This window comes from Anomalospiza imberbis, chromosome 8 (assembly GCF_031753505.1).
Source record: "Anomalospiza imberbis isolate Cuckoo-Finch-1a 21T00152 chromosome 8, ASM3175350v1, whole genome shotgun sequence".
NCBI classification, from domain to species: Eukaryota; Metazoa; Chordata; class Aves; order Passeriformes; family Viduidae; genus Anomalospiza; species Anomalospiza imberbis.
Window position 1 is genome coordinate 25890453 of NC_089688.1, and position 27726 is coordinate 25918178.

Sequence of the window (27726 nt, forward strand, 5' to 3'; positions counted from 1 at the left end):
ATTTTTCCTGTGTTCAATGTCTCTTTGTTTCAACAGGACTGGGATCAGCACATTAAGGGAAGTCTTCACATCCAAAAATGTATGGCTTTTTCAGATAAGTAAGTATTATTTTAAATTGAATTAATTCTTCAAACTGAATTGCTAACAGAGTATTCCTTACTTCAGTGGTTTTCCACTAGAAATTTACTGCCTAACAATGAAGCTTTAATATTTTTGGCACATCATGCATATCCCTAAAGTTCTTTTCTTTCTTTTCCAGCACTGGTATCCGGTGTATGTTAAGCTCAGCAGATGGAACATTGCATTTATCGCCAAATAATGCAGCAGTTTTCAATCCATCTAGTATCGAAGGTGAGTGGTTGTATGTGCAAAAGTTAAAACCACTTTTTTTTAATTGAAAGGGAAATCAGTCTCTGAGGAGAACTGCATTTTTAAAATGAAATGTGACAAAAGTTTCCAAGGAAAAATTTTGAGAAATTGTGCACAAAAAAAAGAATGAAAACCAATACTGTGCCCTTTGAAATATGAACTTAGTTTTCTTTCAAACAATAACTTGTTTTCATAGTACAACAAAACAGCGTTTAATGGTGTAGAGACTATGAAATTATTTACTATGTAAATGGGGCACTGCTTACTGAGCATGTTAATGCAATTAATATGAGCCAAGATTTTAATGAGATGTGTGTAATCCTTTACTTAGATTATCCACCAAATGTTGGCGCATCTTTTATTGCTACACCAGCAAGATCCTTTGGCCAGCCAGGTCCTACATTTTCTCCTCCATCAGGGGTAAGAGTGAGTACCTATGCAAACTGATGTCTCTGTTGATATTCTTGTAGAAGCCTCTTCTGCTTACTGGAATTAAAACCCTGAAGGCTTTCTTTTAGACAGTAGTCTGAATATTCACTCTGTTATTTCAACTTCCCTGCAGTTCTTTTATGCTTTTGATTTTGACCAAATATGAACTTGGTTGTAGTTTTTGTTTTGCTTTGTTTTTTCCAGTGCTAACAGTTGTCTGCTTGTCAGAGTAATTTGGGGTGGTGGGTAAATAGGTTTGTGTGTGTTTTCCATTCACTTTTTCCCCCTGTTGTCTGAGTCTTTTTGACCCAGGAAGGTCAGCTTCAGCTTGGAATGAAGATTTGGATTCGTTTTGAGTTACCTTCAATATTGAGCCCATCAAACAACCTTCTATCTCTCTGGTTATTGCTCTCTGCCTCTCTCACACAGAGGTCCTTCTCCCAGAGCAATAGTGGCAAAAGACAGTGACTGCAGCTTCACTGTTATTCTCCTGGAGGTCCCAGATCAGATCATTATACTGGACTAACTTTTCCTTAGTTTATTTTAGTGTAGTATTTGTATCCTCTGCTGTCACTGGTAGCCTTTCTGCAAGTTTGTTTTGATGTGGTGCCTTCCATGGTTTAGGTTTATTAGTCCCTGCCCTGCATTCAACACAGGTCCCCAGTTTTATATTGCTCCAATACACACTTGAATTCCTAGCTCTATAATCAAAAAATGCCAGAAAAAAGAACCAACATTAAAAGGAGTTCTTACACTGACAAAGCAGAAACATTTTAAAAGGGAAAAAAGGCAAATAAAAGCAAACTATATTCATAATGAAAGTACAAAGTTAAGATTAAAATGAAACTCATCACATATCAGAAAGCTACAACTAGAGCTGGGCACACCAAAGACTTATGTTAGGGCGTTCATGGAATAGCAGCAGTAATCCAGGGATTCAGCTTTTCACCTTGTTAACTTTTATGTATATAGCTCTCCTGATGTGGTCTCAGACACTCTGAAAAACCAGGCTGAGTTGTGACCCTGTGCACTCCAGTTCACATCAGGCACTGCTTGCAGAAAGTTCACCCAGATTTCCTTAATCCAACTGATTTTCTACCATGCAGTTTTACTGTGCAAGAGGTTATTTGAAGGGGTTTCAGCTTCTGCCTGTCACAGGCACTGTGAGTGCAGGCCAGCAAAGAGCAGAGCTGCTCATGACAGCTGCCTCCAAGGTCAGAGGTGGACTAGTAGTGGGTGCAGAGGAATGTTCCTTTTCATCATGTCTGTCAGCTTCGCAACAAATGAAATCACTGCTAATACTAGTGTCATTTCTCTTTAGAATCTGTCACTATTTATCATTTAAGCTGCCTGAAGAAGTCCTCTTCTGAATGACCTGTAGTATTTTGAGACATAAAAGAAACAATAACTTTGATTTTCCTGGATGCTGTAAATCCCTTTTTTCTTCAGAGGCCTATTGGATGAACAGGGAGCTATATTAGAGGTGTTAAGACTGAGTTTGCCAGCTGTCATTCACTCTGCAACCCAGGTGGCTTATAATTTATTACACCTTTGCATGGTGGTATTCACTTTCAGCTAAGCTGCTGCCATTTAACTGAGCAGTAAGAGATTACACTTGACCCTGCATGTAATCATAAACAAAGTGTTCAGATTTCTGGAAGAGCTTGCTCTGTGCTGTCCATCTGCAAATAACTCTATCCCTCTGTAAAAGGCAAGTGCTACCAGTCTTCACTTGGACATGGTGAGCCATTAGCACTGGAGGGATGAGATTGGCAGTTTCTTACTATCTTTAGAAAAAATTTCATGTGAAGCTCGAGAAAGGGATAAAGAATTTGAGAAGTAAGAAACAACAACAACAAATGTAACAAAATAGCTGTAATTAAAAAAAATCACCAAATTGGAAGGGTGAAATAATATTGTAAATAATATGAGGTGCATTTTGCTGTTGTACATAATTTTTTTTAGACTTGTTTTTTTTTTTTTAAATAGCCATGCAGCTGTATTAGTAACCCCTGGTAGATGTTGGTTGCCAAGAAAGTTAACTTTGAGTCTTACTGAAAATTACATTCAACATCTGGTATGCAACAGCTCCTCTAACTTCCTGCTTGTAGATATGGAAGGTGTATATTCCTTTTCTGGCCATGATTTACAGCTCTGTTTAATGAATGGATCCAGTTTAACTGCAATCAGCTGACAAGATTATTGCTTGGTACGGCCTGTTGACTTCTGGCATGAGTATGTGACCACTTCTTAATCAAGAACTACAGCAGGTTTATGGCATAGCATTTTAATTTAAGCCATTGCCAATTGTGAGGAAGTGACAAGGTCTTACAGTTGTTTGATTTATTGTTCTGAGGGCTGTGTGTGGGAACATGGGCTCTGGAGCCAAGGCAGTGAAGAGCTGAGCCTTTCTAGTCCAATAGACTCTTACATACCATCTTTTAACAGATCTAACAAAACAAACAGAAAGTGACTGGTGACCTGGGGTGTTCTTACACTGGGACTGCATTTGATGTTTCCTTTTCCTTTTCTTCTAGCTGCAGTAGTGTTCTTCTGTTCTGTGCTACATGCTGCCTTGCCAGATGCATGCAGACATCACTACCTTTTCTGTTCAATTGGAGTTGAATTGCTTCATCTTTTTTTCAGGATCAGGTCTTTGTTATTTTTCTGCCAGAATAAAAATATTACTTCTGGACTTTTGCACTTCTTTGACTTACCTTATGCACCTGAGTGGGCTCTGTGGGATCCAAGCTCAGTAGCAGATCACTGTGTAATGCAGGGTTCTAATGCAGCAAAAATACACAAATGGTTAAGTGGTGAAGTCTGGAGGGAAGGCAACAGGATGGAGGTGTAAATAAGATAACATTAGCTCTGTAACTTGTGAACTTGCTGACAAGCCAAACATTTGTGATGGCTCTGGTGAACTTGATCCCACAAGATTACATGATTTGCATCTTCCCTTGAATGGCACAATTTTAACTGAAGGTAGAGTTACTTCTTCAAGTAAAATCCTAATGCAGAGGTCATAAACATGGAGGTAGTCTGGAAAGATTTAATCCTGTGTGAGTGACGTTTTGCTTGTCATTAGCTATGGTAAATTAACATTCTCTCTGGCTGTACCCTGATGCCTTTTGCACAGGGAGTGTAGAGCCTTCTTTCCATGCCTGGGAGATGGGCAGCTCTTTCAGAACTGCCCCAGCACTCCAAAATAGACTTCCACCCCTGGGAAGTGATCACCACTCCAGTACTCTGTGCCTGTGCCAGCCCAGTTTGGGAGCTCTGCCTCTCTGCATGTTGAGTGCTCACTATGCCCCCAGGGGGAAGTCCTTCCTCCTATGTGTTGTTGCAGTGAGAGGGAAAAGTAGCAGGTTTTCTAACTCCAGGTACAGCTGTGCGTCCTCTCACAAGTCAAGTGGGATCATTTTTACCCCTGGCCCAGTGTGTTCCATGAAGAAGGATTTAAATTTAGTCCCATGTAGTCACATAAGCTGATTTCCAATATTCATAAATTCAGCAAGGACTGCAGTGAGTAGTTAGTTTTTGCAGGAGTATTGTTGATCCTGTTTGAAGGACAGTCTACCTTCTAGAAATCCTCTCTGGACTTTGCAAAGTCCAAGGATGGAGACTCCATTGCAGCCTGCACTGCAGCTAAACATTTCCCTTTCCATTTGTACTTCTAAACCAGGATGTTAAAATGCATGTTTTAAAGAATATTTTTTCTTAATAGCAGGTGAGCAGAGCATTTAATTTTTTGCAGAAATGTAAGATGTTATCTAGCAGAGAGAATATGTAACAAAAAAACATTGGTTTGTGTTGGGTTTTTCCCCCCAGTTTCCCCAGAGGAAATCTACACTGGGTCGAGTTGTTCACATTTGCAACCTCCCCGAGGGAAGCTGCACAGAGAATGATGTCATTAACCTGGGCCTCCCCTTTGGAAAGGTCACCAACTATATCCTCATGAAATCTACTAATCAGGTACTGTACATTTGGGCTTACCAGGGTTGACATGTGTTGGCTTAAAGACATAAAGATATGAAGACAGAGTCTTCGGGGGGAAACCTCTTATCTAGTAATAGAAACTTAAATATATGAAGTATATTTTTTCACTGCTCTCAAAGTGAAAAAAAAGTTGGTGGTCATTGAATTAGATGAGGATGTAAACATGACCACATCTAAATAAGTTCTTGTTTAAAAATCCTGGCAATTTCAATGAAAAAGTGTTGTGAAACTGTACTTTTACTAATTTTTTTAAAAGTTAATTACTTCCTGCCTTCTCTTATCCATTTGCTAGGGTTACTTTCAGACTTCTCTTCTTGTTTATAGTAGCTTAAGTATACCCTAAGTATCTTAAGTGTACCAATGGTATAAGCCAGTAAGAATAGAATATCTTCTCTCACATTTCTGCAGCAGGCAAAATGGATGGATGTAGAATCCATGCTAGTGAAAAATGTTTGAGATTGTAATGTGTAAAAATCACAGAATCATAGAATGGTTTGGATTGGAAGGGACCTTAAAGACCATCTAGTTTTAACCCCCTGCCATGGGGAGGGACACTTTCCACTAGAACAGGTTGCTCAGAGCCCCATCCAGCCTGGCCTTGAACACTGCCAATCAAGGAAGATTTGATACCAGTCATTTAGTTTTTAACTGAACCATCTTCTAAGGTGACATATTAGCTTTAATAGATGGTTTGAAACCGTTATTTGCAGTTAAAAAAAGAATGATAAATGGACTGAGTATTATCATTTCACCTTCAGGCCTGGAAAGCTACCCAATTTTGTACTAGCAAGACATTTTGCATGAGAAGCATCCACAGAAAATTTATTGTGCTGCCTTTTCTCTCTTTTACTTTGTATTCCTAATTATGTAATAGATTGTAAAGTTTTCTCCATTTGTGCTAGGCCTTTCTGGAAATGGCTTACAGTGAAGCAGCCCAAGCCATGGTACAGTACTACAAAGAAAAACCTGCTATGATAAATGATGACAAGTTACTTATTAGGATGTCTAAAAGATATAAGGAATTGCAGCTGAAGGTAAGATGGTTATTCTTGATCAGATTATATGAGTATCCATGGCACATCTGAAGAATACATTTTAAAAGATTCTTGCTGATTACTGATTTCTAATTAATGCTTTAATATGATGAAAAAAGAAAGATAAATTAAGGAATGTATATTATCAATCTTTTACACTTGCTCTTATTTTAAATTGTAACTCTTGGAAGAGACCCCCATTTTCTCTGATCCTTTCATACCGTTATTTCAGAAATCCCTTCTGAGCTTCCTAGTGAGCAGGCTCCCTACATTGCTTGGTCTAACAAAGGCCTAAAATACAGCCATGTGTAAGATACAACATGTCAGCAAAAATAAGATTGTTCTATCCTTTAAGTCAGGCATTAATCCCAGAACAATGCTTTTTTCACTGCTTCCATGCTTGAGCCATAGCACAGTCTTGACACCAAGCAGTGGTAACTGGACTAAACAGCATACTGATTTCTTTTTATTTTTTGTGAATGATCTAAGTTATAAAACAAGTTGTTTTTTGTTTTTTTGGGGTTTTTTTTTGGTTTGGGGTTTTTTTGCTGTTTTTTTTTTTTCTTTTTTTTTTTTTTTTTTTCTTTTAACATAGAGTCAAACCAGAGCAATATTCTTTAGACTTTCTGTACAGTGTGTGACACTTCTGTTCTGGACACTTGAGTGATGTCCAGAGATCACTGCTCTTGTGAAAGTATTTATAGAGGCTTATATGCTACCATGTAATGCTAAGAGAGTAATTTTATTTCATGGTGACTTGGACCAGAACTGGCAATGCAGAGCTTAAAAGCTCCATATTGTATTACCTAACACAGCACAAAGTTATTTTATAGAACGTCTCTGTAATGTTCCAATTTAATGTTAAGAGTCCTTTTATGAGCCTTGGGGAAAAAAAATAAAGTAACTTGGATGGTTTGGCTTGACCTTTGGAAAAGCCTCTTTCTCTCCTGTAGGTGTATACTAGTTTAAGGAGACTTAAAATGAGTTGGCAAAAGTTCATAAATCAGGGCAGACTTTCCTAATGTGGTACAGGGAGGGGTTCAGATGTTAGGTGGTGGAGACTGTGCATCTTGACAGAGAGGCAGGAGTTACCCAGGAGAATGCGATAGTTTGCCTAGATTCCAGGAAGATTTTTCTGCTTTTCCAGTGGCAGTTTTTCAGGTCATGGAATTATTTTGCTTTGGAAAAGAAAGAAAGCAAATAAAAATGCAAAGAGGGAAATATGCATGAGCTATATACCACTACAAACTGCTGAGTTCCTGCACAATTATGTCGCTCGTCTGTGGGTGCTCCAAGTGTTTGAGGAATTGCGAGCACTCCGGCCTGTGTTGGCATCCTACCTAGGAGTAACCAACACCCCAGTATACGTCTTGCACTTAGCTTGTCTGAAGCTCTCCTTGTCTAAACATAGTCCTTTAGAACTATACTCCAGAATGAATAACAACTCTGAGATCAAGAGAAGGCAGTTCATATCTAGAGGATCAGAGATAGGCTGCTATACATATTTGATTCTGTATCAGAAAAATTGTCTGGTTTGTTTCCTCTTAGATCCAGTTCGTAGAAAATGCTCTGTAGTGGTTGTGTAACGATGTTTGAAAACAAGCTAGTTTTCAAAGCCTGTTAGAGCAGCCAAACATGAGGACAGAGTGCTACAACGTAATGGAGCAAATTTTCCGTTTGTATCATTTTACTGCTTTGATCCTGCTGTTGAGAAGCCAACTGCAAAAGGGAGTGTAACCACAACACTGAAACAAAATATTTCTAGTTATAGTATGATTGAATGAAGCATGGATACTGTTTCTTGAAGGACAAAACACCTGTATCAGCTTGGGGAGTAGAGCAGCATGCTAAACAGTGTGTTTGTTTTTATTAGAAACCAGGTAAGAATGTGGCTGCTATAATCCAGGACATCCACTCACAGAGGGAGAGGGACCTGCTGCGTGAAGTGGACAGGTAAAGTTTCTCCAAAGTTTGGAACTGGAAGTCTGTAAACCTACAGGTAGAAGGAGTATTGTCTGTGTGCTTCCCTCTCATATTTAATTTGCTTTCCTAATTTGGATTTCACTTATAAAATAGTACATATTTTAATATAGTTCAATAGTTGGTACAGGGCCTGTATAATGAGATACAATTGAAACTGTGCATGTTAGGAAAATAATTATTTCCTACTGATTATGTCTCAGAAAGTATGTCTGTCATGTGAAAAGCATAAAAATGAAACTGTTCCAGTCTCATCCCTGTTGACTGAAAAGCATAAAGGCTGGGGGTGCTTTGAGACCAAGTGGGAAGGAGGCAGTTCAGATTAAAATGTATTTGGGTACATTTCTGATCTCTCTGACTTCTGGAACTTTCAGCAAAATTGGAGAGGAATAACAGTCCTAAAACAGCTCTTTTAAACAGGTGGCCTTTGTCATTTTTGTGTCAGAGATGCCCTAGCTGACTGAGTATTAAGGGTATACACATTAGGGTCATTGTAAAGGTATTAACATATTATAAGCTTTTAATGCTAAAGCCCTATGAGATGCTTTTAAGAATGAATGAATATATTCTTGACAGTTCTGTGGGGATTTAGTTAAGCTCTGTGGCTATGACACTGCCTTTTCTCCTGTTCACTGTTTGCAGCTGTGCAGCGCATGTCTGTGGAAGGCCTGGGTTCGCAGTGCCCAGGGCAGTCCCCATGCGCTTCCAGTGCACAGGAATTGGTAGACAGCAGTGGGTCAGCCAGTTACAGCTGCCTTTTCCCCCCGCAGCAGGTATGGCACTGAGAGGCCCCGCTCCCGCAGCCCCATAATCCGCTCGCTGTCTCCGCGGTCCCACACGCCCAGCTTCACTGCCTGCAGTTCGCCACACAGCCCGCTGGGGACCAGCAGGAGCGACTGGGGAAATGGGAGAGAGGCATGGGATCAGTCCCCCTATTCTCGGCGGGAAGAGGAAAGAGATAGCAGAGAATGGCGAGAGAATGGGGACGAGAAGAGGGACAGGACTGACACGTGGGTACACGAGAGGAAACATTATTCCCGACAACTGGACAAGTTTGATTTGGATGAACGGCTTGATGGAGGCAGAGGACACCGAGAAAAATACACAAAGACTGGTTCCCCTGGGTCCCTTCACCCTTTATCTGGCTACAAGAACAGGGAAGATGACTATTACCGAAAATCCTCTAAGTCAAAATCTGACAAGTTTCAGAGGCAGCTGCAGGATTTACCTGGGAGATCTAAGAGAAAGGAAGAGGCAAAGTTAAGGGAAGGCAGGCATTCTTACAGCGAGGACACTGCCAGGGAGGAGGCAGCTGAACAGAAGCACAGCAAAGCATCTGAGGGCTCCAGGCAAAAACAAAGTGATAAGAGCAAAGTGAAGAAAGCTGAAAAAGACCAAGAAGATGCTGCTGCTGAAGGCAGTGATGTAAAGGAAACAAAACCTCCTGAGAATGAGGTAAATAGAGATCTAAAAGTATATGTAAGAAGACATGTAAGTGGTGAAATAATATGTTTTCTAAAGTATCTTAGAGAATTTGTTGTGGGTGTGATGCCAGAAATGTTTTTTCCATGATAAAATCAGGGAATGTAGTCATAGAAGAAGTCTTGGGAGGTCATCTTGTCCACATTTTTGCCCAGATCATGCAGATCTATTACACTGTTGTGATGTTGGGTGTATGGACATTATCATTCTGTTTCTAGCATAGAACCTTTGGGTAACAAATGAGGGATAGGGTCAGACAGCTGAAAATGAAACCAAGTGACAGTCTGCTATTTGCATGCAGGTTTGTGAAGAGGCAATTGTTCTCCTGCTAACTCTGTGCAGAATGCCCCATAGCTGCTCTTTCTGCATCCATCACCTGCTTCCACTGACAGTGAGGAGGGTTGAGTTATCTGGAAATTAAGTGATACTTTACAGAGGTGCACAGTATTTATACAGGGAAGTGGTTGCTATACTATTAAAATGGGGAATGAAATTTTAATGAGAAACATTTCTTTCTGGATAACTCAACAGAACAATTGTTTCTATTAATCATGTGTCCCTACCCTCAACTGTGGCAGGGATAACTCACACCACTCCCTTCAGTGCTCTGGCAGAAATCTCTTCCCATGACAGAAACCACTGAATCAGCTCACCTATAAAATTATGCAATCTCTGGAGAAATACTTCCAGTGGTAAAGTGGCAATGTTTGTGGGTTTTATTCTCCACTGGGAAGAAGTAGGCGGGGGGAACACATCCAGATACCTCATTTGCTCAGTCTCAGTACGGCCCATACTTGCATCCCCACCCCTTGGGGATCTAGTTACTGGCTCTTGGCCACCTTGCCGCCCCTGGAGTCCCCCAGGGATAGCTGCTGCCATCCACCCCCAGGTCTGTTGGCACAGGCGGCTGCAGAGCTGCTTGGCTGACCAGGGCTTCATCTCTTGCTTGTGCCTTTGTGCTGCCGGGGCCATTGTTGGTTGTTTCCAGTTGACCTTCTCATGTGGGTCTAAGCTGGTGGAATTTCCTAGGTTTGTATCTCACTAGTCTGTAACCAGCAGCAGCACTGCCTCATGCCATAGATAAGCATGTTTGTACCACTTTTTATCATCTTTCTCCTTTGGCTGGTATTTTACTATGATGTATGGTTCCTTGGGAGGAGATGTCAGAGAGGAATGTCAGACAGCATCCTAAATCACACTCCTCTGCATGTTTTCCAAGTTGTTTTACAGTGGCCTTGCTAAAGACATACCTCTGAGGACTATTGCTAATAATTTATATTAAAAGGAAGAAATAGTTTTGTATGTCTTGAACTCACTTTTGCTTTGTCTCTGTTTTACTAAATACAAGGTAGTACTGTGGTTTTGTTCTTTCCAAGTATGAACTGTACAACCAATTCCATTTTCAACTGATCCTCTGTCAATAAACAAAACAGTCAAGGTCTTCTGCAGAGTTTTAACACTGCTGCTCTCCTTACCACATCTGAGCCAACATAACAAATGTGGGTAGAGAACAGAAGAGTGGAGGCTGGAAAGTTTAATGAATTGACATTCTCCCCCACCTGTCATTTAGCCAATTCTGTGATATGAATTACACCTCTAATTTTGTTTAAAATTCTTATTCTTAATTCTTATTTGTACAGCTCTGCTAATGGAATTTATTGTTGGGTCTTTTCCCACAGCCTAGTTTTCTTGCATAAACTTTAGAAATAAAGAATGTGACCTTGTGAGTGACTTTGCTTCTCTAAACCCAGAATAGAAACATACTAGAGCACCACTGTGTGTTGCTATACGTGTATATGTATTTATTTTAGCTTGAAAAAGAGGAGCAAGTTCCAGTGAAGAGCTCACCTTCAGATAATAAACAAGGAAAAGAATCCGGAGAGATTCTGGAAAACACAAAGAAAGAGAAGGTTGGTGACACATTGTTGGTGTAGCTTCTTTGAGAAAATGATTGAAATCTCAGGTTTGGTAGAATGTTCTCCCAAATGAAATATTAACCCCTCATGAAAAACCACATAAAGGGCTTGGAGAAGGAGGTTGTTTAAATTAACTTGCCTTATCTTGACCTCTGCTTTAAGGGACAGCTTTTCCTGAAGTCTCTGGAACTCTTTTTTTAGTTACTCTCTGCTCATGTACATTGCTTCACATGCATAGCGCTTGGCAGTGGCAGCTGCAAGGAATGTATGCTCAAGTGAACTGGGTAACTTTGCAAACTATGCCCAAAAATACGAGATGTGGTCAGTTAGTGGGGAAAGAGGGGACTATGATGAATACTTTTTAGAACATTGGCCTTATGAACTATAGATAGCAGTCTCCTGATTGTTTCTGGTTTTAATTAAATGATGCCTTTACAGCACCCCTACTGCTGCATTGCAATCAGGGACAGCAATATCCCTGGAATTACTCCAGCTTCATTTCTGTAGGGTCATGGGTTGATGGTCAAATATGGAAGATATTGATATCTGTTGCTGCAGAAAACTGATCTCCTGGCAAGAGCAGTGCCAGCTCACAGAGTTTTCATGCTGTTTTAGGATTCTAGGAGGGGAAGTGTGGGAATGGCTAAACAGGAGGAGAATACAGATTATTAATAGATTATGTGTACACAAGGAGTCTGGGAGTTGAAATCTAAGATGCAAGTGTGTCTTAAAAGTAAGATATACCTTTTAATTCTAAGACTTCTCAAGTCCAGTATTAGTGCTTAAGTCCTGTAAGTCTCAAACTGCATATATGAGGTATTTCAGAATATGTACCTTCGGGTATAACTGTGAACCTGCTTTTTCCTAAGGTTTAGGCCAGTGGCTCCCAGCACAGTCCCTGACAGAGGGATCTTGCTGGTGGAAGGAAATGACTGCAGAAGGAAGCCATGTTTTCTCAGTCACCATGGAATTTAAAGGACCCGGTCCAGGAAAGTGAAAGCCACAGTGGCTCGAATGGGGTTCAGTATATTTTCATTGCACTGAGAAGGAGGCAGAGGTAGGGGATCACATAGTAGCATCAATTGCACAACAAAGTATAACACATTGTGCCTTGCTGTACTGCTTACAGAAAAGCAAGAAGCGGGGGACTGGAAAGACTGCAATCCCCAAGGCAGTTACAGAATCTTCACAAAGAGAAGTTTATGTGATTATTCCATAGAGAGTTTTTGTCCTTGTGCATAAGGTTTAAAATCACAGCACCAAGGCATATCACTCTTTGAAACTAAAATACAAGAAGAGTTAGGCATGGCCATATCAAGGTTCTTCCTGGTTTCAAGGACCACTTTTTAACAGTGATTATCTATAATCACCAATCTCTCAAATGTTTTACATCTGTGACAGGACCGAGACTGGGAGAGTGGAAGTGAAATAGAAGGTGAGACCTGGTATCCTGCTAACATGGAGGAATTAGTGACAGTAGATGAAGTAGGAGAAGATGATTTAATTATGGAGCCTGATATAACTGAGCTTGAAGAAATAGTCCCAGTTGATCAAAAAAATAAAGCTGCTTCAGAAATGTGTCCCTGTATGTCAACCATGTTAGACCTGAAAAACGATCACAGCCACTTGACAAGAAGTGAAGACAAATTTGCCCATAAAGCTTTAGAAACAAACTTCAGAACATCAAAGGGCAGTGCAGCTTCTAGTGGCTGTCAGGAAGATGATGAGGATGATGATAATGATGATGCTGTAACTGAAGCATCAAGCCTAAATCTGGACCCTGAACAGAAGCCAGAGGAATTGAAAGAAGACCAATCTGCTAAGGAGTCTGATTGCCACCAGAAGGAAGGAAAAATTGATAAGAGCTCTGACACTTGTTTAGAGCCTGAAGATCACCATATACCTTCTGTTCATCTGAAAGAAGAGACTCTTCAGCTCCCTGATACATTTATAGATGATTACAAACAGATGGGATCACAAGGAGCTGAGAGCAGAGAAGTTACGGAAACACTCATTAAAAATGCTAATGAAGAAACAAGACATGGAAGCCAAGAGTGTCCAGAGGCCAAGGGTAACTACTGCTTTTTTTTCCCTTCAGCCTGCAGAGAGCCTTGCATGTTTTCTCTGAGGGTGGACTGAAATTTATTGCTAACGAGAATAAGTGTCGTTAATAGTATCAAGGCTTGTCCTTGGAGCAGCTCAGTAAAAGAACGCCAGTGCCTTTGGCCAAGCTAAATCATTAGAGCCTCTTAGATGAATAGTGTAAAGGAAATATGATAAGCAGCTTGCAAGCTTTCTGAAAGGCATAAGCTGCTATAATTGTCATGTCAAGGTTCACATGAGTTTAGCTGAAGTCTTTCAGTGCCTAGCTAAATTTATTTTGAATTGTCAATGAAATGAGTGACAGTCTCTGAAGGTCAACAGAAAAGTATCTGTAATGTCTGGCTGGCTCCTGGACAAGGTGGGTATTCTTACACACTGTACTGAAGCATTAAAAATGTGGATATCATGCATAGATTGTTACTTCTCAGTCCCTGCTCATGCAAATAAATGCCTTTTGCCAGGACTTGCCTTATCATGTCCTGTTATCTACTGCATACTGCCTTTAATATAACTGATAGGATGTGCTGTGAGATAATGTCAATAAATGCAATCATAGCTACCTATTTTTATTTTAGCTGTCAGGAAAAAGGCGATCTTGAGGTCTGAAAGTCAGTTCAGTTCCTTGTCATAATACTTGAGCAAGTGGGCTGTGCGTAGTGAGATGAAGTAAAAACCAACACTGAGTATGTTGGCCAGAAATGCTCTTTTTTAATTGCTGTCAGAGGCCATGTGATGGCTTTTGAAAAGAAGCTGATGGAAGATTTTTGAGAGTGCAATGCTGGAAACATTTCATGTGAACATCTGATTTTGAGCTAACTTCTTCCTACCAGACAGATTTGAAACTCATTGGTTTTTAATACTTACCCAATTGGCCTGAAGACACCTTGCCAGACTTTGCATGTTTGGAGAGAACATTGCCATGGGACTGGGCAGGGCAAAGTTGGCTCTCCTGGGCTTCCTGGGCAGCCAGCTGATGAAAGAGTTGGGTGTCTCAAGAGCATATTTACTAGTGTTTCCAGCATCTCAGCTTCCAGCTTGTCAGCAGGGAGCCTGGAAGCTCCAGGGCCTCTCATGCTTCCCAGGTTTCTGAGATGGACTTGTTATCCGGGATCTGCAGTCCAAGGCTTTAGGCCCTCTACAAATGCAGCTGCCAGCTCAGAAGCACAGAAACCAACTTAAGTGGGACTTAAGTTTCTGCAAAGGCCCTGGGTGTCTTAAGAAAAGCTTACCAGCTTACTGGGGGTTTTCCAGGTTCTCTGCTGCAGTTTTGGAATCCTGGGGTAGGTTTAAAGTTAAATTGAAAGCCAACCAGTTAGAATTTGATATTATTTTCATTTAAATCATGCAATAGACATATTTAAAAGTGAAGAAAAATTAATTCTCATAGTCAGAAACTACAGATCTTTGAACTACAGACTTGAAAGACAGGAAAGGTTTGGTTTGGACAAAATATGTTTTTTTATAAGAAAATATATCCCTTATTTAGGTGAAATTTGCAATGCAATAGAAATTTTGTCAGGGCAAGTGAGGTGGTTCTTTGATGTAAGGACTGAAAAAGAGGAATCAGACCAGTTTATCTGTAATTCTGTAGCTCTGTGATAGCAAATTCCTCTAATTAAAAAAAAATTAATTCATATGATAGAAATCATGGGAAGGGACAGCATCTGTTCTTTTGACTGGCTTTATCTACCTCAGTAAATCAATCCAGTGTTTCCACATCTTGAATCTCCTGCTGTGTCAGTTAATGTCAGCCAGCAGGGAACAACCATCCCATCCCTACTATTCAGAAACCAAAACCTTTTAGTGGCTGGGAGCCATAAAGCAGGAACCATTCCTTGGAGAGGTGAGGATGGGAGAAGAGTGGCTCCAGGGAGAAGATGCCAGTGATGCTGCAGGGATCCTACAAAAGGCAGGTTTGGAGGATTGTATTCATCAGGTCCTGCTGGCCCCACCATCTCAGCAGCCCCTGTGTCAACCCTGCTGCTCCACTGATCATGCAATAACATATGTGGCTACAAACCTGCAGTCAGGCCATGCTTCTGCCAGAGCTGTGTAATGTTATATCTCTATATAGAGATTAAAATACAAAAACCCCTCCAAACATAACATTAAATTAGAAATAGAAAAATGGTCTGCTGGGAGAAATCAGAGTGACTGCACACCATAGTGCAGCTGCTGGAGTTGCTGGAGCTGCTGGAGTCCTCTGATTGGAATGGAAAAGCATTGTTTTCCTGATTTTACTTCATTTATACATCCACCCAGAAAGTGTTCCCAAGAAGTTTACAAACGTCTCTTTAATAAACTGTTTTCATTCAATACATTTATTCATTTGTTAAGCAAATTCTAGGTACTTGGAAGTGAGATCTCTGGAATTCCCGGAGGTGGAGTCTAAACCAAGGCCCTCTGCACCAGGCTGGGAACAAGAGGATGTCTTCACCGAGCTCAGCATTCCCCTGGGTACGTTGGGCCGCCCACTGCAATACCCAGGCCTTACAACAAGATGTCACTTTAAGGCTACTTGCTATATTTATTTTTCAGAACAGATGTGAGGAGAGAAGGAAGAGAGTATATGACAGACGGGTAGCTGTTGAAAGAAGCAGCCTTTTGATTCTAGAACATTGCTAATTCATTCCAAATTAATGGCAAAAGGCAGCTGATGAGATGAAATAAGTTCCCTTGCACTATATATGAAATACGTATGAAAAAATACTCAGTGATTTAAAAGTCTGTGCAATAAAGTATAAGAAAAAGTATTGGCTTTACTGTGTAAATACTGATTATGAGCGAAACACCTGGAAGAAGTATATCCTCAAAAGCAATCTGTGTAACTTAAACATGAATTTACTGCTAAAAAGTATTATTGCTTTTCTAGCCCTTGAGGTTACAGAGTGAAGTTTCCGGTCAATATTATGAGAAGATAGATTTTAAAGCATGTATATCTAAGAGAGAAGAGAACAGAAGAGAAGAGAAAGGCTGTGTTTTCAGTGCACGAGATTTTAAAGTGCAGCTCAATATTGCAAAATTAGGGAAATCAGAGAAGTGAATCCAGGATTCAGTCTTCCTATTCCTAATATTTAACTAAATAGCACGTTTTTTCTTTGAAAACAAGTTTATTATGGGAGGGATGGGATTTCAAGTGACACTTTAATGTAATTCAGAATTTCTCAACAGGTGTGGAATTTGTGGTGCCTAGAACTGGGTTTTACTGCAAGCTCTGTGGACTCTTCTATACAAATGAAGAGACAGCAAAGACAAGTCACTGCAGGAGTACTGTTCACTACAAAAATCTCCAGGTAAAAACACACCTGAAGCTACCTAACAACAAGCTTAAGCTTATGGAGTGGTTTGTGTGTAAGGTAGATGATGTGATAAAAAATTAGTTTTTAGTCTGTGGACAGAATTCAGATGAAGTTAAATTCAGGTAAACAAACTTTTCAGTAGTTCCAATCATTATAGCATGCTAATTTCTCACTCTTAGGTCCCTGAAATCAACTTCTGGATCGTAGGTAAAATGAGGCCAGGTGATAATTTGATCTTCTCATCTACATTTGGTCCTTGTCACTAGCACGGCATGCAACTCAGATCTTTAATTCCCTATTTCAGAGGGCCCCCGCTGTTTCTGTCACTGGGAGTGACCCCAGCAGTGGCAGTGTTCAGTACATCTTAATGTCAGGAGCATTAAACATGGTATTTGTCTGATAAGGCAGCCAGACCCATTTCTGTGTTGGTGTGGGTTTCTCAGCGTGTTTCAGCTCGCAGCTCTCTCTGACATGCGGGCTCTGCCAGGCATTTCCTGTGACCCACTGAAATCCCATCCCTGTGTGCAGAGCACCACTGCTAATTTCCATCAGGATATGCAGGAGCATGTCAGTGCCTGTTGCTCTGTAAGAATGGAACAAAAACATGTCAGCAGTTGATAACAGTACAGGGAGACCATGTGTGCCTGCAGTTCAAAGACCTGCCTTTGTCACTTTTGAGATGCACCAGCAATAGAACCAGTCACAACAGCCTGAGCATTACCTGTGCCATGCTCAGGCCTCCTCAGAGGAGATGGCCTTGGCTCCCACCCCCAGTCCCTGCTCATGAGCAGGGTGTGTATGCTAAACACACACTTGTGCTGGCATTCTCATACTCTTAGCAAAAGTCATGGCAAAGCAAAGCAGAGCTGCTCCTCCTTTCTCTGTTCCTTCCCTCTGCCCACAGTAAATGTGAAAACTCTGCTTCTGTTCAAGTAATAGCTTTCTTTCCTTAGCTGGCTAGTAGGCATCGGCTTTTCTAGTGACACAGTCAAGTAATTTCTCTGCGAGAATTTTCTTCTTGGCTTTCCTGAAGTTCCATAGCTGTGATTATACAAAGGCCTCTGGCTTCCAAAGGCTTCCTACAGAGCTCTGATGCTTGCTCATAATGGACCCTCCAAGTGCAAGCTTGAAAAACAGGTGCCCAGTTTGCATTCCTTTTTTGCTTCATACAAAAAACCCCAGAGGGATTCACCAGAGGTGGCACCACTCAGTGCAGGCTGTGTATCCCATGCAAGTCTGTCCCTAAGAAATTAATACTAAAAAAAGATTGCAACTCCTGCCCCTGCCCCTGGAAACAGGTTCCATGCGAAGAAAAGGGATTTTTCTTTTTTAATTTTCTAACTTACTTTGTTAAAGCCATAAGAAACAGGCCCAACTAAAACTGACTTAGTGTGAAAATAACCTATTTATCTCCCTATTAAGACATTTCCCATGAGTACTGTGGTAGATATCTAACACTAATTTGAGATAAAAGAACAAAGACTATAATAGCTGTTAAAATTAAATCTGCCAAATGCAGTAATAAAAACAAGCTCTTCTGTTGAGCCATACCTCTTATCTTACTACATACAGGAAATAAATGTCTCGTCCAACTTTTGCCTGCTCAAGTGGAAACTTAGCAAATTGCAAATCAGTGTTCTGTGTTGCTAGAACCCTTTTAGTTGCCATAATGATCATTTATGCATTCTGCAAGGAGTTTGTGTCATCTGCTGTGATGATGCAAGTTAACGAGTGTATCCACCAATGTAGCAACTAGGGACTCTGCAGTGGAGCTATGGGAGTGCTGCTGCAGTGTTCCTGTTCTCCTTCCTGAATGCCAAATGCCATCATCCAGTGACAGCAGCAGTGTCCCAAATTGTGTCACGGTTTTGAGTCTTTTATAGCTGATTTGCTACTTGTTGTCTCTCGTGTGATCTCCTTGAGCCACATCCAAAATATATGTTCAGTGTTTGGATTTGAATGCAAAAATGAACAGCTTGTTTGCCAATTTTCTTCCAAAAGCCTTGTTTATATGATGATAGTTTTGTCTTGAAGTACAATAGTCAACTTTATCTAACTGTGATGCCCCTCGAATAACATCAGTCACTGATAAAAAAATCAGCTCTTTCTTTGTCAGCCTTGCAGACCTTTTGTAATTTTTAATTCTCTTTGTCATAATAAATTATTTTCCCAGGTGATATTTGTATTTACAGATACACTGCAATTCCCACGTCCAAAAAATCTATATTTTTGCCATCCCTTCCTCCACTTCCTCCAGCTACAGAAAGCTGTCACCATTCATCTGGTGGAAGCTGCCTTGGCAACTCAGTGCAGTATTTCATCCTGTTTTCCACTGGCTTTATGCAGTATTTGTCAAAACTTGTATTTAAATGAAAAAAACCACACATTTTTGCTTGACTGCCATTTTGCTATATATTAATCTGAATCTGCAAATTTCATACCTGGTGTTTGTGGTACTCATGATAGCTGGCAACATCAGCTAAAGGTAGTGGATAAAACTTAGTCTTATTTTGGTTGGTGCTCATGAAAAGCCCCAAAAGCTTGGGTTATCTGATCCAGGGACAAGTGTCAGCGATTTATTACAGTTCATGCTGTACAGAACACGTCTCCCAGCCTTTATGGTCCCTATATCTCTGTATTCTACTGTAACATTTACTCTGGCTTTTTGCCACATGGAATTTTGCACTCAGAGATCAGGACTGAGAATTGTGGAATTTCCACAGCCCAATTAGAGTTAAAGTAACAAGGGTGCAGTTGTCACTTTGTCACAGGTATGTCCCTTCATTACCATTGCCGAGTCCCTTTCAGATGAACCTCTTAGATTCAAAACTTGTATTTATCTGAGAGAATGTGGAAATTCTAACACAGCCCTTAGTATTTTTACATCCATTTCTCATTTAATCTCTTCCCCATAGAGGCAAAAGAGTAAACTGTATGCTGGGGAAATCCTGCAAGTAGAGAAAATTTTGCAGTGATGTGAAAGGGTCTTTTCAAAATAAATCAGAATGAGTAAAAGGAGTTTTATGATCCTAATAATGTGTAGATCAGTTATTCTTGAGTGTGATGTATGTGATGTGTGTAAATCATTAAGAAGAATACCTCTACATTATTATGTTGGAATTTCCCAGGTGTCTCTGCACTAGCTGCTGCTGAAAAAGCTTCTTTCCATCCATTTCTGTGTCTGCTGACCTTGAATAGTTTGAGCACTATTTTGAGACCCATACCCATTCATCATCCATTTTGTGTGCAGCTCTGCCAACTAAGAGCACTGCCAAAAGGCTGAAAGCCTCACTGGCCATGTCTGTTCTTTTAAATCTCAGTGAGTACCCAAAGCAGTGAAAGGCTTTATCTTAGAGAAACACAATAAAAGTAAATACTCTAGCCAAACTGCTAAACTGTGTTAATTATTATACTGAGTGTGATTATTTCCTTAAAACAAAATGTTCTCATACAAAAGGTGTATCTCTGAACTGGACATGTTGAAAATATAATATATAAACTTTAAATCAAGACTCTGGAATCACATCTATGTTCTGACACACCAGTACTTTCCTAGCAGAATTCAGTTGACTCAGTGGAGTTAGTTCCTGCCCTGTAGCACAGGGGAGTAGAGAAGAGGTGAGGTCTGGTTACACAGACTGATGGGGAGTAGGGTCCTCCTGGTTCTGTCACCAGTTCCCCCTGTGGCACACAGTAAACCTCTGAACTTCTGAGGCTCTGCATATATTCAGGTAGTTTGCCTGACACGGCCATGTTTTCTAGCTTGACTTTTCACCAAAATGGGGCTTCTGTGTGCTTTCTTTCCTTTTGAGATATTGGAAGAGTTAGAGCTCTGAAGAGGCATAAAAAAATCCTGTGTTGAATATTTTCAGTTTTGGTAACAATGCTTTGTTTTTTTTTTTTTTTTATGTGATTGCAGAAGTATCTATCCCAGCTTGCAGAAGAGAGCCTGAAAATGAAGGAAGAAGGCAGCCCTCTGCCTCAGGATGACACTGGCATCGTTCCTCACTTTGCAAAGAAGAAACTATGATGCAGATGAACTGGAAGAGCTGTAATGAGTGAATGCTGATACTTTTTTTTTTTCCATTTCTATGATATAACTGTCAATTTGCACTGTACAGAGGAGGGGAAATAAAGAGCATGTTCCATGCATCTATGCCCAGAGTGCCATTAAAAACCAAAATGCCTGAAACTGTTTCCCACGGTGAAGCAATGCTGGCATATCTGTTAGAAGTGGAGCAATTCTTTCTCACACTCTGCATGCTGGGAGTGGTTTCCTAGATTAAATTAGAATTCTCAGGGATTCTTAAAGTTTTAGTTCTGATGTAACAGGTCAGGTGGAGTACTTAGAAGCACTCAGCATCCTCCAGTGGATGCTGGAAGGAAAGGAGATGTGACTATTTATAGGCTTTAATGTTGCTTAAAATATCTTCAGCCATTTCACTCATTGCCCAGTGAGAAGCAGGATTTGCATAGGATATCTAAAACCATTTTGCTAAAACTAGTGAGTAGATGGCATAATGTAAACCCCATCAGCACCCACCTCCATGTCTTAGAGCTTGGTGAAATGACAAATGTTTATGTTGTCAAGCACTGACTGCACACTGCCAGTGTTGTGTGAATTCTGGGGGAGCCACAGTCTGTCCCAGGGACCTCGCAGCCTGAACCCAGCACAGCAGGAACAGTTCAAATGCACGTGCTGACAGCCAGCCTGCTCTGGTTTCAGCATTTCCATGGTGTGGTCAGGGTGTTCTCCAGGGACCGTTGTGTTTGAAACTCTTCTTTTTGATAATTCTAAAGGGTGCCAACATTGAGTCTTACAGACTTGAAACTCTCATGAGAGGCTTTTTAAAGTGCCACATGCTTGGACCATGTCTCTTTTAGACATTTTATTCAAGATCCTTGCTTTTGCGGTCTTTTTGTTTTCTTTTAAAGCTTGCTTTTCCTCAGCTTGGCCACGTTGAATTTTCCTGGTTTTTATGGAAAGACGCCAGATTTCTAATATTGTTTTTGTATTTTATTTCCCTGAATTTTTTAAGGTGAATACAACAACTGATGGCCCACGGAGCACTGCACTGAGAACACAGGATGCACCAGCAGCTCTGGCATTATTATGACCTATTGTTTCTGCACAGTTGTTGCTCAGTATTTTGCAAAGTCCCTTTGAAATGCACTGTACAAGTTTCTGGTTCATTTCAATAGGGCTTTGTGTACTAAAGTGAATACGCATGCAAACCATTGCCAGGATTGATCCCAGAGTTTATAAAATGCCCTGTGCAATCTGGGCAGATGAGGATTTGCAGGCATTTCCATTCTTTGCCTGACTCTAATATTCATCACAGTATGTTCTGTAAAAATTGCTGGTACTTGATGTCCTCTTTAGTTGTGAAGAGAAAACAGTTTCCCAGAAGGTTCTAGCTTTCTTGAAGAATGACAGGGATGTTGCACAATATTGCAAAGTGGCTAAATTGCCAAAACTACTTCCACCAAAGTATTTGTTCCATTATGTCTTGTGCCAGCAGCTGTGCTTGTTCTCTGAAGTACCCTGTAGCCAGGCAGTGTCTCTCAGAGGTGCCCGGTGTTGTTGCCTGAAGCCCTGTTCCATTCCATGGCCTGTGCTTTCCACTCGTTTTTACCAGAGGTAGGTTCAGATTTCATAGTTGGAATTCCTGCTTCTTGCAAGTTGAGGGATTCTTTGCATCCCAGATTCAGACAGAGCCTACCAAACGACAAGGGGAAATGAAAAACATTACAGCCTAAATCCTCCTTTGTCCAGGCTTGAAGTATGTTAAGACTTGTGTCCATCTGTCATTTAAAACAGCTAGTTTAGGGGGAGTTTTTTTGTTGTTTTGGTGGGGCTTTTTTTGTTTGGTGGGGGCTCTTTTTGTTTTTTGGTGGTTCTTTGTTTTTTGGGCTTTTTTTTAGGTTTTTTTTTTTTTTTTTTTTTTTTTTTTTTTTTTTTTTTGTAGGGGGTTTAGGTTTTTTCCCCTATGGAGAAGAAAAAACCCACCAATATTGCAAACCAGGTATTTTTCCTTCAAGGGTTGGGTTTTCCTTTGACTGTTTGTTTTTCACATTGCAGTGAAACTTGAGCACAGGGCTATTAGGACAAGATCTTGTATTGCAGGCTGTAAGATGATGAAAATGGCAGTAAAGATTGTGCAATTGTCTTCTAAAGTGCAGCTCTCCAGCTGGTCATGTATCATCTGAATATGAAGTTCCCTTCGTGCCCTTCAGCACAAACTGAACACAAGGGAAGGAAATCAAGCATCAAATCTTTGAAGCTAACTCTGCTATCAAACTGGGGCTCTCACCAGCCTAATGGGAGCTTGTTAGACTGTGTGGTTAAGCTTAATTGGATGTGAGACATAGCTGACTGTATATCAAAGTCATATGCCTCCAGCAGCTTTATCCCCAGGTAACCTCAAATGAGAAAAGTATCACTGTTATTATTCTTTGTTTGTAGTGCAGCAGAAGCTACAGGTCCACTGCCTTTATTACAGGCGAAGCACAAATCCACAACAAAGAGTTTCCCAGGCCAAAGAGCTTTAAATCACACTTTCTGAAAACAGACAACAGGTGGATACAGGCAGGCAGGGAAAGCAGCAAGTAACCATGAGATTTTGACTGGCAGCAGAAGAATAATTAAAATTAGTGTTTACCCAGGGGCTTATTTTTGGATTTATGGGAGATGATTCAAACTACTTTCCCCCTCCTCTGGTTCTGAATCAGGTTCACTCCCTTTATTCACAGCTTGCATTTAACCTCCTTTTTTTCCCTAGACAGTTGCATTAGGAATACAAACTCCCTTCTTGACACAGTGGGTCTTGGTATCCTTTGGTCCCCAGCCATTTAGGTTTCAGTTTCCAGAGGTGGCTCAGCAGGAAATGTCCTGGCTACGGACACCTTTTTCGGGTCACAGCTACAGGCCCTTGCTTGCCACCGAGGAAGGAGGTGGCTCTAGATGGCATCTCTGCCCTGTGCAGTTTCCTCTTCAGGAGGGAGATGACTCAGGTGAGCAGTGCAGGTGCAGAGCCCAGCCCCACAGATGTGATCAGAGCCAGACATTTGTAGAGATGGTTTGGACACCCCATCCCTTTGGGCTCTGTCCTGACAAAGCAGCAATCTGCAAAATCCTGGGAACAGCCCAATGGGCACTTCCCCTTCTGAGAAGGTCCTTTCTCCCCAAAACCTCAACAGTTGAAAGCCATCCCAAGTCTCAATTAGCTCCTAATGATGCCCATGATCAGTTTTCAGCCCGATGCACTTTGAGGACTCAGAGATAATCCCCTTCCCTCTCCAACAGGCCATCATGCAATGCTGACAGGCACTCCTCAACTTCTCTCTACTACCTATTCTGCTGAGAAAGAATTCTGCTGTAGGCAGCCCCTTACCTTCCTCAGCTTGTGTAAAAATGTGTTGTTTCTTTTGGTTTATTATATTAAAATCTTTTTTTAGTTGGCATAATTCATCATCACTATAATCCACCCTCTTTATATATATATATATATATATATATATGTATGTATATAAATATAAATATATATTTATACAGCAAAAGCAGACTCAGGTCTAGCCAAACAAATACTGCTATTTAAAAAGGAGCTTCCTTAATATATCAAAACCATTTCAATACATCTCAACCAAAGATTGCACTTTTATAATAGGGACTATGTTTTTCATCTCTGTGAAATCTGCATTGATCTCAAATTGTCTTTAATGTTAATCTGCAACCTACTTCCTTTGAAGAAAAAAATGAAAGAATTAAACATTTGCCCCATTAGATCAGACAAAGTTTCACATTGGCTTTAACACTAAATTAGTGTTAGGCTAGTTATATTCAGGGTTTTTTTTCTATTCTCTAAGGATTAAGGCTGTGATTTGTTGAATTATACTTGAACTGGACCAGATGTACTATTTATTGAGCTTATATAATCTTGTTAATTTAAGTTTTGGTTTGTAAACAGTTTAAATTTGTTAGTACTTGTTTAATTATGTAGGAACTGTCACCAATATTAACTGATCTGTGTAACTGATTGCAAAGTGTTTCAATTTGTGTTTCTTAAGAAGAAAGATTTTAATAAAGAGAATTATAAAGCATATACATTGGTGGGCAATTGTCCCAGAAACAACATGCTTCTGGCTTCCCAGGGGATCTATTAAAAATCAAAATGAATAAAAGACTGTTTAAGGAGTAAGAATGAAGCAGGGGCATAAAAGATTTGCTTTTAAATATAATTTTTACAAGTTGTGGTTCGTGGTTCTTGCCAGGGAGCTCCCACTGTACAGACTGTGAGTGATTGCCATCAGCTGGTACTGAAGTTGACGTGAGCACATCTCAGCAGTTCACTCTGTAATTATAATTAATTGTTATTACCCACTCCTGTCCCTCTATATATGTCCTTACTTCTCTTTTTCTCTTTATTTCCAAATGAACTGGGCAACCTGTCTGCTCCCACTGGCTTTTTGCTCTCTCCATCCAGGTTGTCTTCTCAGCCTTCTGAAAGCATCACATAAAATATTGCACAGCCAGGAACTTTCTCCATGTCATCTCAATCTAAGTTGAGATGGTTGGGTAAACCTTAAGTTTACCCAATTACTCTGTTTCCCATGTGCTCTCCCTCTGCCTTTCCTGATTTTTCTTCTTTTCAGCAGTGTCCTCCCCAGTGCCACCCCAGCTATACAAGGACCTTTCCCACTCTGGCCTTCTCCCTGGCTCACCACCACTGCCACCAGCCAGAGCTCCTGGGAGGAAACACTCAGCCTCAGCCAGGGTGACATAAAGACATTCTCGTACTAAATATTTAAAGAATGCAGTGAGGACAAAAGCTGAGGGGAGACTTTACCACCAGATCTGATTAATTCATTCAGTGGAAAACTCTGGGAAGAAAACTGAGACACCAATGTCTGGTCCATGTGCAAGGCAGGGTCTGGGGCACTATCAAAGCATGAGCTACACCTCCCACCCCCCTCTCTGGGAGGGAAATGGGTCCTGCCTTCCCCACTGAATGGCTGGGGAAATGGGCAGGAAGGCTGGCAGTCAGTTTTCTGACTCTGCAGCTCATTAAATCAGTGTCTCTTAAGTAACTGTTTTGCAGGTGAGGCACACGTCATATATTTTAAGCACAAATGGTTTCAGTTCTTCTGTTCTGGATGTATTGAAACCTTTGTTTGTGTGATACCATCTCATTGGAGCTGTGAATCTCTTGCTCTAGAAATCAGGCAAATGAAATCATATATCCATACCAAAGGAAAAAAAATCCAAACTGTGGTGTTCAAACACAATGTTTCAAGGCCAGGTTTTGTCACACTTAATATTCTTGGTGGAAAAGGGAACTCAGGTTTGGAAAACTTCACAGGTGAACAAAACATCAGCTTGGCCTTTTGACACAAGGCTGTGACTGACCCCACTTGCACAGCCAACCTGTAAACAGAAGGGCTGTCCAGCCTGCCCCGCAGCGCAGGTCAAGGCTGTCCCAAAACAGGAGCCCTCTGTGGGAAGCTGACCAGGAGGGAGGACAGGGGCATGCAGGGAGCTGGCGATGGTGCTGCTTGCTTTGGGCCAGGCTGATGTGGGGCTTGCCTGGGGGACGGTGCCCTGGCACATCAGCTGGGCTGACGGGCACTGGGTGCAGCAGCCTCCCCCTTTCTGCTTTTTCAGTGCCCTGGGACTCTGCTGTGTTTGTGCAGGTGGCAGCGAGGGCAGCCCAGAGAACAGGTTTGCCTTGGTTTACTTTCCTACATCCAGCTCCACTGGTCTCCAAGATCTGTGTCAATAGGTTGAGCTCTCCTCACGTGCTTCGCTCACTGATGCAATGCTGCAACATGAGGCCATGGGAGCGTGTGGTACGTATTTGTGGAGGGAAAGTTCCCCTGGTTGGGGACAAGAGAGGGACTCAACAAGAGACAGGGATTCTCCCTAAAATATCTTAGTGGAACTAGGTAATGCAGCAATGAAACACAAAATACCTACAAAGATCAGCATTCAGTGCCCTGAAGTTCTGTCAGGGGGTTTAGGTTGGATATTAGGAAAAGGTTCTTCACCCAGGGTGGTTGGGATCTGGAACAGGCTCCCCAGTGAATTGGTCACAGCACCAAAACTGACAAAGTTCAAGAAGCATTTAGACAAATAGCACATGGTGTGAATTTTTGGATTGTCCAGGAGTTGGACTCGATGATGCTTGTGGATCCCTTCCAACTCAGAATACTCTGTGATTCTGTGATTGTCATTGCAGGGCCTGAGCTGGTTTTACTGACCTGGTGTCAGCAGTCCTTCCCAGCCCTCCTGCCATGCCCCACCTCCCCTTTCCTTGCCTTCAGCAGAGTTATGGTGCATTACAGCACTGGCAATCTAGCCCCTATCTTTTTGGAACAATCTTGTACTAACCTGACATACTCATGGCACCATGGGAACCTCACACCCCAGATGCAGAAGTGAAAGAATCAGAGGTAGTTTCCATTTTTTCCTTCCTACCTGTCCCCTTTTACTGCCAACATGAGGGTCAGGAGAGCCCTAGTTGGAGTCACGGGGGCATGGGAGCAGGCAGGGGAGCAGTGGGGCCAACAGGATCCACCTTCCACACTGGTTTTCCAAGGGGTGATCTGCACACAGTTGCATCAGCCTTCTGCAGGATGAGATTTCTAATCAGATACCCAAAGCCAGCAGCTCTCTCAGTTCACATCAGGCCTGTTCTGGTTAAAGGGCTGCCTGTCAGCAGCAGCACTCAGCTAGCTACCTGAACTAGCTTCCTTTAAACTAAAATAGGAGCATACATTAATTTTTAATTAACTGGATCATCTGAATGAGTGGGCACGTCCAAAAGCTTTTTGTGAACTAGAAGGCTGCGTAGGGCATGCTGAATTCAGCCTATTAAATGTTTATATAATTGCCAGGCACAGTCTTGGACACTATTCCTCAAGGTAACACAGTAAAGTATCAGCAGCACAGCCCTGGGTCAGGAGGCAGCTTTCTCAGCCTAATTTCTTCCCTGTGCCTTAGAAACAAAGGCTCTTGATTAAAAGCTGTCCTCCCCTTGTTCCTGAGCCTTGTTTGAGGACACACATATTAGTTCCACCTTTCTTAAACACTGCCTTGGTGTCTGTAGAAAACACAGG

At 41.2% G+C, this 27726-nt stretch overlaps 1 protein-coding gene across 5 annotated transcripts in view; it reads left to right on the forward strand.

Annotated features, from left to right (window-relative positions):
* RBM20 (RNA binding motif protein 20) overlaps nucleotides 1-20763 on the forward strand; it is a 99365-nt gene extending 78602 nt beyond the window's left edge. For 2 of the 5 annotated variants that reach the window (XM_068198024.1, XM_068198028.1), the window contains exons 3-14: nucleotides 37-98; nucleotides 260-351; nucleotides 701-795; nucleotides 4630-4773; nucleotides 5700-5831; nucleotides 7705-7784; nucleotides 8582-9266; nucleotides 11105-11203; nucleotides 12611-13280; nucleotides 15650-15769; nucleotides 16484-16605; nucleotides 20531-20763. In XM_068198024.1, the coding sequence (XP_068054125.1) occupies nucleotides 37-98; nucleotides 260-351; nucleotides 701-795; nucleotides 4630-4773; nucleotides 5700-5831; nucleotides 7705-7784; nucleotides 8582-9266; nucleotides 11105-11203; nucleotides 12611-13280; nucleotides 15650-15769; nucleotides 16484-16605; nucleotides 20531-20641 (2412 nt within the window). In that variant the 3' untranslated portion in view covers nucleotides 20642-20763. The remainder of the gene's footprint in view (nucleotides 1-36; nucleotides 99-259; nucleotides 352-700; nucleotides 796-4629; nucleotides 4774-5699; nucleotides 5832-7704; nucleotides 7785-8581; nucleotides 9267-11104; nucleotides 11204-12610; nucleotides 13281-15649; nucleotides 15770-16483; nucleotides 16606-20530) is intronic. The other 3 variants (XM_068198025.1, XM_068198026.1, XM_068198027.1) reach the window with 3 other exon arrangements.
* The last annotated feature ends 6963 nt before the right edge of the window (nucleotides 20764-27726 follow it).